This window comes from Glycine max, chromosome 2 (assembly GCF_000004515.6).
Source record: "Glycine max cultivar Williams 82 chromosome 2, Glycine_max_v4.0, whole genome shotgun sequence".
Lineage (NCBI taxonomy): Eukaryota > Viridiplantae > Streptophyta > Magnoliopsida > Fabales > Fabaceae > Glycine > Glycine max.
This window is the reverse complement of record NC_016089.4, coordinates 49,053,543-49,068,364: the sequence shown is the minus strand read 5'-3', so window position 1 is coordinate 49,068,364 and position 14,822 is coordinate 49,053,543. Positions and strand designations below refer to the sequence as shown.

The 14,822-nt window shown below is 29.8% G+C and overlaps 1 protein-coding gene across 1 annotated transcript; it reads right to left on the bottom strand.

Annotated features, from left to right (window-relative positions):
* Positions 1 to 3,757: 3,757 nt before the first annotated feature.
* On the bottom strand, positions 3,758 to 6,194 carry LOC100803406 (glucan endo-1,3-beta-glucosidase 12). Its single transcript, XM_003519545.5, has 3 exons — positions 6,046 to 6,194; positions 4,314 to 5,618; positions 3,758 to 4,051 (listed from the first exon to the last, which is right to left on the bottom strand). The coding sequence occupies exons 1-3, from the start codon at positions 6,122 to 6,124 to the stop codon at positions 4,017 to 4,019; spliced, it is 1,419 nt and encodes a 472-aa protein (XP_003519593.2). The 5' UTR covers positions 6,125 to 6,194; the 3' UTR covers positions 3,758 to 4,016.
* Between the last annotated feature and the right edge of the window lie 8,628 nt (positions 6,195 to 14,822).

Here is a 14,822-nt window from a genome sequence, read left to right as displayed (position 1 = left end):
ACTATTTTTATCACATGCATCAGTAGTTAAAGGAACTTTAAATATATTTATTAAAAAAATAATTACTAAAAAGTAATATTAATTAACTTTTATAGTTTTAAGTTTCAACATAATAAACATTCGTTATGATTTTGTACAAAAGTACTAGTTAAATTAGTAATTAGGTGATAAATATAAAATCACGGTAAAAAAAATTGATAAATATAAGGTGACAACATTAAAAGACATTAAAAATGGACTACAATAAGATAGTTTTTTTTACTGCATAATAAGATAGTTAAGAATAAACAAAAGTTACAGAGTTATTATAACCTCAAACGCTATATGAAATAACATTTAAAAATTAAAAATACTACTAATTAAACAACTATAGACTATTAAAGTAAACTCTTTTACCAAACATACTAATTTAATAAAAAAATTTAAAATGAATAAAATATAAATTAATTTAATCTTATCAGATATTATCATGCTATTTGACTCCATCTTCTTCTGTATGAGATAAAAAAAAAACTATTTTAGAAAAATAACATTTATCCTTTCCGACATTAATGTCAATAATTGTACCATTATAATTTTGGTTAAAATATTCTTATTTGTTCAAAATCTATAATTTTAATTTTCTTATTTTTTAATTTATATATTTTATTTTTTATTCTTAAAAAGTTTTCTTTTATTTTTTAATTAAGACATCTCATTCTTTACTTTAAAAAAATTACGATTTTAGTTTCTGTGATCAATTTTAAACTTATGGAATGTATATTTTTTTTAATAAATTAAGTTGTTTAGACATTAAATAATTAAAATATATATTTATTATGTGCATAATAAACAAATCAATTATAATACATAGATCAATATTTGAAATTAGATATTTTTAAATTAAATATATTTTTTAAAAAATGAGAGACAAAATATCTCAAATAAAAAATAAAAGAATAAAAATACATATTTTAAAAAAATAGGGGACAAAAATTTGATTTTAGCCTATAATTTTTTGTTATAATTTGAAAGTATGAATGATGTCTGGACAACTGAATGCACCCGATCGAGGTAAAGAAAACTTAAAAGAAACTTTATACATATAATTCTATAACATTTTTAATAATTAAGAAATATTTAATATATTATACAAATATTTGTAAATATATATTAAATATAAAGATATAAATTAAGATACAAAATTGAAAATATTTTAATAATAGTATTATATACATATACAGAGAGAGAATGAAGATGTTTCAAATTTTTAATAAAAATAAATTTTAGCTTAATATATAAAAGAATGCTTAAGAAATTAATTACAACTATTTAAAATACTTAAAGTTAGTTAAATAAATTGAGTATTGATTAGAATGATGTTTGGATGTAAAATTTCGAATTCCAAAGGATTTAAAATGTGTAAAAAATTAATTGCTTTAATTATACTGTTTTCATTTTAAAAATAATGTTAAAATAAAGTAATTTAAAATTATGATATTTGAAATAATTGATTTGGAAGAAGAAAAAAAAGAATTGATTAGTGGTTGTAAAATGTGAGGAGATGGAAGGGAAGAGAGAGAAGGAAAGGGGTAGGAAGTGCTCAAGAATCCTTCCTAGACGCTTTTGTCTTTTCTTTGGTTGCCGCGGGAAAATCATGTAGCCGCGCATTTTGTTAGTTAGGCAACAACAACATCATTTTCACTTCCTCTGCTTATTCACAATACAATACATGGGTGGGTGTGGTCGGTTCCGCTTTTATTATTCTTTCTTTCGACGCACCAACACCAATAATAATAATATCATACCCCCAACTGCTTCATCCAATCATCCCTCACTTTCCACTTGCTTATTTAAATCACCCTAGACATCACCTTTAAAGATTATCCTAAACTTTCAATTCGTTTAATAAAGTTGCAGAATTAGCTTTATCAAATACTAACAGCCAAAAACTAATTATTGACGGAAACGCCATTAAACCTTTTTATTTTTTGGAAAGCAAAGGCCTCAAGCCCAAAATAAAACTGCACGGAAATAAAACCTTTTTATAAAATACTAACATTTCTAATTTCGTTATTTCAGTCTTCAACCCTAAAATTAGATGTTGATGGTTACTTGTCAATGTTAACCGTCACGTGTCACAAGTTTATTAGACGTTAACTGCACATGTCGCACGTTTATTGGACGTTAATTTTATGCACTTGGAAACTAAGATAACGGAATTGCAAAAAACTGGAGACTAAATTCATGAATTAAATTATAGGAGGACTTAAATTGAATTCTGAGACAAATCGGGGGTCAAATTTGCAATTTAGCCTAAAATATTACTAAAAAATAAAATGTTTTTTAAGATCATGTTAAACTGGGCCTGTGGCCCGTTAACATGATTTGGTTTTATTCACTAAGTTGCGCCACATGCTTGATAGTGTAGAGTTTTGGTTTAATAAGCCGAGAAGTGGAAAAGAATGTTGGGTTCTCTCCAACAAAATGTCATCGGCACAAGCCCACGCACTTTTGCCCGGGGCCCTTGGTTGAAAAACGCAAGTAATTGATTTTCAACTTTGAGACGAGTGATTTCACATAAATATTTTTGGTCCACTTGAAACATGCAATTATTCTATTAAATTATGACCTTGGTACCTATGGTTATTTTTTTAAAATCATATAAATTATGATTTTAAAATCATATAAATTATCCTATAAAAAAATCATTTAAATTAAGTGCTAACCGTTAAGGCTCAAGGTAGTAAATAATATTTCATGCGTACGTAAAATTTTCTACTCTCTCAAGTTCTAACAGATATTTGAATAAAAATAATGTTTAATAAAGGCTTTAGTCCCTCAAATTTTTTATATTTTAATTTTAGCCCTTCAATTTTTTTTACAATTTTTAATTTTTGGTTAATTTTCCGTCAGCATTTTTAGTTCTTTGATTTATTTTTGTTTATTTGTAATTTCTTATTTATTTTTATTGCTCAAAATTAAGTCATATTTTATTTATTTCTAATCTCTTATTTTTATATATTTGGGACTAAATTTAAATGTTATTGTCTGTCATTGATACTATATTATTATTTTGAATATAAACATGGCTACTAAAGAAAGTCCAACATCACCTAAGACGAACGAAAATTGACATAATAAAATTTGGGCCGATTTCTCTAAAATGTTGATGGGTAGCTCCTTGCTAATTGGCTCATTAAAATGACAATAAAACTTCTTGAGATAAAAATTTGACAAAACAAGAAGAAAGGAAATACAATGTAATAGACTTGACATAGGCAGAAGTAAGCAAAAAGATCAACAATAACCCCTTAAGAAGATCATTGTTGTCCTAAACAAATTGAAGATAGAATACAAAGTCATTGAGTACGTTTTTTAGAGAAATTGACGACATCACACGCATGGTGGGTATGCACCAAATGGGATCTTGATTTTCAATGTCCTTATAATTTACATATCATCTTTCAAAGACAGCGTATTAATTTTTTTTTATAATGTCATTGATGTTTAAGTTAAAAGTTTTAGGAGTGTATTAATTATAAGCCTCCGTTTTACGCGCGGTGTAGTCTAATAAAAGTTTGTAAGGTTTTTATTTTGGAGAAATAAAAGTTTATAAGGTAGTGCACTCATTCAAATAAATAAAAACCATGATAGACACTCCAAAGAAGCTTTGCATTGCTTGCTATATTAACTTGCACAACAAGAAGATATAAGTGTTTTAAAAGAGTAGAAGAAATGGCTCCTTCAAAGAAACGTAAAGAAGAAGAACAAGTTCTAAAGAAATGTATTCTATACTTCTCTTCATTTAAAAATAAATAAATAGAGATAATTACAAAATAAATGAGTCAAAGAAATCAATAACCCTCCAAAGTAATCATAATGATTTATTACAAACAGTAAACGCATATTTCTCAAAGCCTAAACACGTGCTACGAATGGATAACAAAGAAGAGAAAAGCTCCTAAAAACTCCGGCAAATCCCAGTTAAATCCAAATCAAGGCTTCACCAGAAACAATCCATCTCCGTGGTCCATTCAGTATCCTGTGGGGAATTCGCAGTTACCATACTCTGCAACACAAATTCAAAAAAAAAAAACAAATTAAAGTCTAAATTGATGCATAATGCTTTATTGGTTTTAATGCAATGACATGGACAAAGTAACCGTTCCATGTCGACCATATAGGGCCAAACAATCAATATTCAATAATTTAATATACCCTAAATTTCAACCTCATAGGGCCAATAAAACATAACATTTCTTGCACGTAGTGGGTACATATTATTAATGCATGTTTAAATTAACTTATTTTGATAAAATATAAGTACTTACTAGGGGGCTGAGTGACGACATAAGCAGTGCCACCAAAATCGCACGTGCCGGATGCACGTGCCTTCTTCTGATAGTAACTGTTGAAGGCGTAGGAAGCATGTGCCTCCAAGGTGTTAGGATTGTAACACGTGGCACCTGGTTGAATTGGAGTGCAATCAGCCCCACCCTCTCCGCAAGCGTAGTTAAGAGCGTTCTGCAGCTTCTTCTCCGAAGAACCGCCACTAGCTACGCACCACGTCTGGCCCTTAGACGTCGTCGTTGACACCTCACCACTCACCGGAACCTGGCTCTTCCCTACTCCTGACGGCGGCGCCTCCTTGATTTCCTCCGCCGTGAGCGGAATATCGTAAACCTTCTTCTCAGTGGGGTAGAACAGCCCGTAGTTTCTCTCCGACGTGGGACCCGTTTTCTGGTTCTCATTGAAAAGCGCGAAGAGGAAAACATCGAGTGACTCATTTTGCTTCAAGGGGGTCCCACTCCCACTCATCACGCGTTTAACCAAGTTTCCGTTATACGACGCCGCATTGTCGGGGCTGGCTCCAATCTCGTTAGAGTCCCCAGCAGAAGGCCAACCCGTTTCCGAAACCGCGATCTTAACGTCTTCGTATTTGAGTGCTGACATGGCAGCGAAAACGGCGTCGATTTGAGCGTCGAATAAGTTCGTGTATTTTAAACCATTACCGGAATCAACCACGCCGGGGTTTTCCTTGAATAGCGCGTAGTCTAAAGAGATTTTATCAGAGTTTGCAGCGTAAGCGAAAAACGGATACGCATTCACCATTAAGTAGGAACCGGTTTGGCGGAGCAGGTCGAGCATGGGTTTGATAACCGGTTCGACGAGTTCGGTTTTGAAGGAACCGGATGAGGCGGGGAACGAGTTCTGGAGCGCGGAGAGTGCGATGGGTGAGGAGATTTTAATGTTTTTGTCGAGGTTGTACTTTGTTAGAGAAGCGTGGACGTTCTTCATGGCGGGTACGAGGAACTTTGTTGTGTTGTTGGGGTCGACGAAGACTTCGTTTCCGACGGCTATGGCTTCGATTTGCGTGGCGGGGTAGTAGGTGGAGATGTTGGCTTGGACCCACGCATCGGTGAAGGACTGGTCCGCGGCGGCGTTGGCAAGAAGCTCGTTTGGCATGGCAACTACGACCTTGATTCCCGAGTTTGCAAACGCGGTTAAGACGGTGGCGTCGGTGTCGTAGAGCTTCACACGGTTCAGACCTTGTGCCTTCAGAAGCTCCACCACTTTCGCTGGTGTAGGTAGGTCGTTCGCAACCCTTCCATAGTTTATTCCAACGGATCCCGCTTCTGCAACATACAAAGTTTAAAGTTATTATAGCCATGCAAATGAAATGAAGCAACAAAATTTACATGCAGTTTCATAAGTATTATTTTCTAATTAAACCTACAGTTCATCTTCACAATACATGTCATCAATCACTTTATTTAAATTAAAAAAAAAACATTTTTTCAATAATTAAATAAGATTTGCTTCTTAGAGTATAAAAAAATTATTAAAAAAAAATAAAAAGCAGTTTAGAAAAACAAAAAATATTTATTTTATTAAAATAAGTATTTTTTTAGACAAATAATTTAAACAAACTGACTTAATAAAGGTCTAAAGATAGATTATGAAGGAGAAATTCTAATTTTGATTAGAGAAAAATACAAAAAAAAATATATATGAAACTAGATATAAGTTTTGTGTATGTAGAAACTGAAAGAATGATATTACCAGATGATGAAGAAAAGAATGTGATAAGGATGAAGAAGAAGGAAAATGCGAGAGGAGCCATGCTCAGTTTGCAGAGCATGCAGACTAATAGAGAGAAATTAAGAAAAGAAAGTTGCAGTTAATTAGTATGTGAGGAGAGGGTGTGGAATTTTATAGAGGGGAGTGGGGACATGGACTTGGTGGTGGTGAGCCAACGTGGTTGAAGGAAAAGAGCTTTCACTTTACACCGTGTGGGACCCTTGACCCATGTTGGAGACCCACCCACCAATGCACTACTCTCAGAACCGCTAATGTTAGGTTAGAAAATGTTACTATTACTACTTGCGGAAGACAACAGAAAGAAAATGTTAGCTGAACTGTCCGTTGGATCCTGTAGTGGGCTATGTTGTCGCGAATGTCAAGGGGGACTGGAGGTACATGTTTGGTTCTATACCCGACAATGTCTAATATTATTATTGGCTTCATTTTGAAACAATGATGAATTTACGGCCTATTTTTCAATAATTTTGCTCAAATTTGAACGTTGGACTTTGCCATCCAGCCCTGCTTTGATTTGAATTTGATTACATGTGCTTGCTTGCCTTTGTTTTTGTTTCTTCTGGGTAAAAAGAAATAAATTGGTGGGAATCAATTAATTCAGGACTGTATATATAATAATTCATCAATTCTCTTGCCAAATGAATAGTAGGCATCATCATCATGACAGAGTCGTACTATTATTTTATGATTTTATCATGCCAGAATCAGTTTTCTATCTATCATTTGCTATGGGAGTATTGCATTATTGGCTCGATCAACTGTTTGTTCAAAGTTCATACCAATGAAAGTACAGTAAATTAATGATATAAAGAATTTTAAGGTCATATATGTCCGTCAGCTCTCTTCCAAAAATGTTGTTTCTGTGATCCTTTCCCTTCATTCTTCTTCAATTTCTCGCAAACGCACTCCATTATATAATAGAATTTTTTCGCAAAAAAAATGGAAAATTTGTAATTCTTATTTTTCTTCTTCTCCTTGACTAGGAATGTAAAATTCTTAGACAGAGCATTAGAAGTTTCTCTCGTGTTGCACCCAAATCCCACGTTTATCAGGAAACATGTGTGCTTTTGCTTAAAAAGGAAAGTTTCCCTCAGGAAAAAAAATCTTAAGCTTGATGGCCATTTATTTAATTTATGCTTAAATTATAAAATCTAACAGCAATTAGGTAGCCAAACTACGATTACTTAATCTAGGTTTTCTTTTCAAATATCATGTCTGTGTTCACAACTATACCGAAATATATAATGTACAGAACCATGCATATATATCCAAATGTTTTAAGATATTAAAACAAAGGTAATAGCATAATTAGAGTGGACAAATTCCAAGTTCCGTATTTAATCAAGCTTCTCTTCTCCTTTACCAAAAATCACTGTTTTTTTTTTCGATCCTACGATATGCCTAGTTATTTAGAACTTATATAGTGAATTTTTTTATAGAAAAGAAGTATTATAAGGTATCCATTACATAAACTTGAGGAATGCAATATTCAGATTATTTCCAATTTCCTATTGCAAATAAAGAAGAAAAAGTGTAGCACCTTGATATATACGCCGCTATGGCATCTTGTCTTGTTTTGTTAACTAACGTCTATCCGCAATTCTAAAGAAAGGCCAATTCAATCATATTGGTTTTCCATGTCTAACGGACATTATTCCAAAATAATGAGTTTAAGTAGTCATTATAAAAGTTAAAAAAAAAAAAAACTTACGATATATTACTATACGTCTATACTTGATTGGATGAAGGATAAAATCACACCGTGAATGCATTCAAATTAAATTAAAATAATATTCATTTATAATCACGGAAAAAAAAACTCAAGGATAGTACACGCTGTTTAGTTTTATTGATTTTAGATAAATTTTTAGATGTTTAATTTTATTTTAGAAAAGAAATCAAAATTAATTTTGAGTCCCAAACTAATTAAGTTGAAATAACTTTGTATAATTTTTATGTTTCATACAAAATTTATATTAAATTTTATTCTTAACTTAATTTTATAACAGAGACACTCAAATTTAAATCACACCAATTCAAAAAATATTTTAATCAAAATCAATTATAATTTATCAGCGAATATCCAAACAGGCGCACATATCCTTATTTAATCAAATGGTGCAGATGAAATGTGAAACCAAGGAAAGCTACAAGACTTGTACAAACATTTGAAGGGGGCACGTAGCGATGAAGACTTGAGAAAGGAGAAATTTGACAGAATTGTACGGTGCCCCGATCACACCATGAAATGCTATTATCGATCACACTATATTTCAAGGAGAGAAAATCTAAAAAAAGAGATTATGACTTGGATCCAAACACATATTATAACCATTACTCCCATAAATGATAATGATTTTATCTCAGTCAAATTCTCAAAAAGCAGCGAAGGACACTAATACACACACCATCGTGTGGAAATTCCATCTTTTTTCCCACCAGTTTTATAGAAAGTAGCAATAAAAAGGATTTCTATACATTTTCTTATTTTTCACATATATCATGCTCACTTATTATTAATCTCATTTCTATCTCATAGATTTGGTTGATAGCTAAAGAATTTAAAGTAAAGAAAAAAAATCAAAATGTCAACAACAGCAAAAATTATTCCATTTTTTATTTTTATTTTTTGACTTGTTAATCTATGTATACATATATAACCAATACAGACATATTAGATCTAGAGTAAGATTTTTTTTTAATACATTATCAGTGTAAAAAAATTATATACCATTAATTTATTTTATTTCGTCTGCTGCCAAATTAATTAAATTGTATAATAAAATGTATTAAATGATAGGATAAAGTGTTTTTTTAAACAAATGACATGCCAAAATTATTTTTTTGTCCTTTGATTATATGATATGTATTTCAGGATTAATGACATTTAATTTAGGAACCATATGAAAAATAAAATTAGTAAAATTTCAAGTGAATGCACCTTTAAAATAGCCAGTGACCGGTAAATTAACTCTAAAATACGACTTTTTTTGCGCAGCCTAAAATAATGACTTTGGGGTAGGGTGTAATTGGTATCAGCTTAATTTGGCCCCAATAAATAAATTTACATATCATAGTATTAAAATAATATCATTTGATGATTAAATTATTGTACTGATCATTTAATTATTTTTAAAATAAAAATCTTTAAAAAACTAAACAGAGATTGATGCTATCGTTTTTGATCAAATCCTCATCCATACATATCCTAACATAGTAACATATATTTAATTATCAATTTAATTCTTATAATTTTTAAATTTATTTCTTTTAGTTTTTAGAGTTAATAAGTGAATATTTTAATTTCTAAAGTTTATATTTTAATTCTCAACAGAATTTTGCTGTTAAAATTTTTTAATTAACAGAGTTAAAAAATTTTAACAACAAAAACCTCTTAAAAATTAAAATATAAACTTTAAAAACTAAAAAATTTAACTTATTAAACTTCAGGAAAAAAAATTCACATATAAATTTAAAAACTATATGAATTAAATACATAATTAAACTTATAACCAAAAACTCAAGTTACTCCTTTATTTATATTTAATTGATCATTGGTTTGTCCTAAATGTCATATTTTCAAAGGGTTTTCATTAAACATTATTTTAGTTTACATAATCAAAACTGTCAACATGGTTGTTACATCCTATATCTCTGTAAGCAAAAAGAACAACACTAGGAAATAATTATAGACATTTTTTTATATTTGTCTATTTTTTTGTAACATGTTAGTTATAATTAAATTTATTTCATTTGTTATCACCGCATGGACAACGTTTGAAAAACACAAATGACAAAAGGAAAAATGACGCGTCATTAGCAAGAAAGAAAAAAAAAACAGAAGAAGAATGACGTGGGATTAATACTTTTGATACAGAAAAATTTATTGGGCCGTATATTAGTCGGTGAAATGCCCCATTCTTCTATACTTACACAAACAGCCAACTAGTTTTGCCATTATCAATGCAATCAAATAAGTAAATGTATTGCTGGGCCTTTTGCTAATTAAAAATACTTGCGGACGAAGGTAGTAATCAATACATTGGTGCCAATTAATAAAACATTAATTTTACTTGTTTTCTGCAGCCATTCTTTCCTTCAATTTAATATTAACCGAAAAGAAAATTAACAATAAGGGCAGCCATTGAGTTTATCTTTGAATCAACCAAAGGAAGTGGTTGGAGTTGGAGGCCATTTTCTTCTTTCTTTCGGTTCAACTCTCAACGCCACAAAAATGAAGAATTGAAGGTCCCATTTCAGGTCGGCACAGTCATGTACTGTTATCCAAATTAAGTAAAAGGAACTTGTTACTGAAAATTTTTGTTAGATGAAAGATATTTTTTTATTTGGTGCATTATTGCATTAATTTAATTAATGATTGTTTTTTTTTTATTCATATCTAGTTCAACTAATGATCTACTTATAATTAATCCATATAAATTTCAAAAAGACATATTATCGAATGGTAGTTAGTTATCAACAAATCCTTAGCTGTATATTTTGCACACTAAATGAACCTTTTGTTTTCATCAAGTCAAAACTGTTTGCCAATTTGCCTCTTGCCAGTTTCACACAGGTATCGTTTACTTTAAAAATCTTAATATATAATCAATAGGGAGCTAAGACGTTTCTACACTTAAACTCTCAGGTGTACTAAAAAATGGCAGGCGATTTGGATTGCTACCCTCTTTAGGTCGGTAAGATTCATTCATACTTCATAGTGTTCAATTTCTTAAAAACAAAGTGTACATTTGATATAATTGCATCTGGTACACTTGGTTATCCAACCTACCAGTCTAACACGATTTGTAAAGGGGAATAAAACAAAGATAATAGAAATAAAATCATTCATAAACTTTTTCACAAATTCATTTATTTTTTTCTGAAAAGGAGTTAGTTCCGGATAATATTAAAATTTTTACAGTTAAATAATTAGTAGTTTATTTTTTCATATTATTTTTTTTTCTTTCTAAAATTCATTTTCAGCAAAAGTACAGATAAAGAACAAGTTAATACATCATTCATGCGTTAAGCTTAGACAATATGTAAAGTATTCCTTTAAAACTTAAGATTTTAGGTGAATTCATCCCTAAAACTATACATAAGCTTATGTGGGCAATTTTTAATGTCTTTACCTTACTTTCCCCATTAGGAATTTGACGGTATTTATGATGGAAGTTCACTCTACGTTTTTCTGGTTGGTTCACCTGGTCACCAATTTTAGCTTGCTAGGTTTTGATTGGGGCAGTGTTATATATATATATATTTTAGGGAGAGAGGCTTCTGTCCAACCATTTGAGGAGGGCGCATTTTATTGTACAGATAAGGACAAGGAGGTCCCAATTGATGGATTGGGTGGAAGTGGGACATATTATTTATATCATAATGTGTAGACGTTATGTTTCACATTTATCCTTGTTTCTAGCCACCCCCTATCCTAACAAAAAAAAAGAGGTTATTAATAGATTTCCTTTTTCCATGGCATCAAGCCTACAACCTAAATAGGAGTAACTCGTTCATCTCGAACATAAACGACACAACTCATGTTTAGTTGTGAAATACATAGTTAGAACTTAGAAAACATAAGTATATGGGAGGGTTTGGTTTGGTTGTTTTCTATTTTCATTAGAAAATAGAAAATGATAATAAAAATTTGTTTGGTTGGATTTCTCTTTTTTTCGTAAAAATATTTTCCCAAACGAATCAAAAATTGAAAATAATAAAATTTTATTTTCAATGTTTTCAGTTGAAACCAAAAATATTATTTTAAGTAAAATGTAAATCTAGAAATATATTTCTTGTTAAAAACGCATTTTCAGTGTTTATATTTTTTAAAAATAAAAAATAAAAAATTATTTTCAGAATTTTAATATTTTGAAAATAAAAACAGTTTTCAAAAAATAAAAACACAGAAAATAAAAATATAATATAATGTAAACCAAACACACCCTTATCTATACTATTATTTTCAAACTAAAACCAAAAGTTGCTTTAGAAAGAATTAACTTCAGGAACAAATTATGGTAATATATTGAACTAGACGTGTAAACATAGACTTATCAATATATTAGGATTGGATTTTGTAAATTATGATTTTCTATACCCGAATTAGACCAAGAAGCCATAATCATGTAATTATGTAAATCATAATGTGGAAGCCGTAAAACAGAGAATCGTGAAAGTCATGATTGTCCATATCCTGATTAAATAAATCCATAAGCGTCAAGAACTTGTTTGAGTAGAATTGATTAATTGGTTTTTCACTTTCTTCCTTCTCACTCTCTTTCACACACATAATAATGGAAGATTTCTAGGAGCGCGACTGCTGAGTAGAAAAAACTTAACGTGTGTTTTAAGGGAGAGAACCAATAATACGTTCCTCAACTATTAGAACCAAGTGGATGAAATCAATTTAATTTAAATATTTTTTTAGTCTTAAATTTTTAAATTTTTATTTTTAAGTCCTTGAAATTTTTTTAATCTGTTTTTAAAGGTAAAGACTGAAAAAAGGTTAAAAAACTAAAAGTAAAGATAAAAAAATTAAGACAAAATAAAAATAAAAAGTTTAGAGACTAAAAATAAAAAAATCTAAAAATTTAAAGACTAAAAAGATAGTTTATCCTAAATTTTAAACAGTTAACAACAACAAATACCTCTATCTTATTATTTTAGGTCACTGATGGAAACTTAGAAATCTGTATCTTTCTGGTCCTACGCTTTTCATTTTTATTTTGGTCCACAGATGCTTTTTTTTGGTCATTATCAGCATCTCTTTTAATTCATTTATGAAGACGATTTCGTTAGTGGTTATCAGGCCCAATAGACAAAACAATTATTTGGGTAGGCTTCTAGAATTAAGATAGGGAGTTGATATTCATACCCCTTTTCTATTTTTCGCACCAACTTATTTTTTGTATTTTAATTATTATATAAAGGAATACTATTATTGTTTAAAAGGTATTATTGTTTATTATGTAATAAAAAATTATTTAACATTAACATTAGGTTGATTGTAATGATTAGAGGTTACTCTACAATAAATAGAAGACAAAGAATACAAAATTTCTTCTATTTTTCTATAATTTTATTGTTTCTAACAAAATTGTATCAGAGTTTGGGTTCTAAAAATTGAGAGAAACATTTAGTGAGTTAAGAGGTGAAAAAAATGACTTGAACTTGATTAATTCCCTTTTCTTACCAATGATTATTATGATAATTGGTGTACTCACACAAAAGTCTTGTTAGGTTCATAAAATGCTTGGAATGTTGTAGAGAGTATGAGATTTTATTCTTTCTTTCAACATCTCATCTTTTTATCCACGACTCACGAGTCCTATCCTATTTAGCTTCTTCAAATACGGAGTAGTTAAATTTAGTTTAAATGAGTTTATAGATATTGTACTATTGCCAAAATTGAAAACACTAGATACACTCCATTGCTGTCCAAGCCTTTTTTTTAAAAAAAAAGTACTGTTCAATTCTTTTAATATTGCTCTGTGATCTCAGGTTTGCCAATCTTGTTTCACTTACCCATTTGCACTTATTAGTGTACATTCATAAGATTCTTATGCAGATGATTTAAAAAATCATAAGCAAAAGCGTTGATCTCAGGTTTGCCAATCTTGTTTCACTTACCCATTTGCACTTATTAGTGTACATTCATAAGATTCTTATGCAGATGATTTAAAAAATCATAAGCAAAAGCGTTCAAATTAAACAATTTCAGTTTCACAACATAAAAAACACTCTACAACGTAGGGCAATTTCAAACATAATAAAGAGCAATAAACTTGCTGGTTCTTGGGAGTGCATGAAGCAAAATATGGAGTTGCAAGAAAGAGATGTTCCAATAACACAATTATTAATGTAAGTTGGGCTTGGCATCCTAACGTATATAATGTAGCAGGCCAACAAATACATTTTATCCAAATAATTTGTACTATTCACAATTGAAGGATTAAAGTTCTTATGTATTATCTGTATTTTTATTTCATAAAGACATTAAATGGTTGAATAGCTTTTGAAGCAGCACGGATCCAAAAAAAATCAATTGTAGGAATAATATCCACATATATAACTCAGTGGGAACAATATTCATATTTTAGATTTTTTTTAATTACATTTCAAATTATGAAAGTATTTTATAACTATACATACATGTTACATTTACAAAAATTATAATTTTGGTGGGGGCACTTCCGCAGTTGGGCCTAAATTGAATCTGTCCCTGTTCTGAAGTTATCATACTATCACGTACCATTCGATCAAGTTGAGTATAATTATAGCCTGCATTTAGCAAGTTTACCCAAAACTATTATTTTCCATATAATTAAAAACTAATATTTGATGACTCCATCTCACATACTAACCATATTAATTTAGTAAAATATTAATATTCACGTTTTGCTTTTAAAAAAACATAACCAAAAAATAAATACAATTCATTATATATAAAATAGGCATTAGGCATTAGCACAATATCATGTATACTAAAAAGGATTAAATACTGTGAAAAAAAATCCTATTTTTTTAAATGACTAGGTAAGAATGTAAATATTTATGATTCAAAATGAAATTTTAAAGAAATAAGAAAATTTATAATACTAAGATAGGAAAAGTCTAATTAAGCCAAACATAAAATAGAAAGTTTGACCAAAGGGAAAAGAATTAATCAACCGGACTGAAGGTTTGGAAAACTGAATTTGGTAGTTCAGTTCTTTCGTTTTTGTACTGAGGAT

What these genes read in the sequence shown, in the direction of transcription:
- LOC100803406 (XM_003519545.5), bottom strand. Translation starts at nt 6,124, where the DNA reads ATGCTCTGCAAACTGAGCATGGCTCCTCTCGCATTTTCCTTCTTCTTC. An exon ending in ATTCTTTTCTTCATCATCTG is followed by an intron (nt 5,619 to 6,045) that starts GTAATATCATTC and finishes TGTATGTTGCAG; the next exon opens with AAGCGGGATCCGTTGGAATA. An exon ending in TGTCGTCACTCAGCCCCCTA is followed by an intron (nt 4,052 to 4,313) that starts GTAAGTACTTAT and finishes TTTGTGTTGCAG; the next exon opens with AGTATGGTAACTGCGAATTC.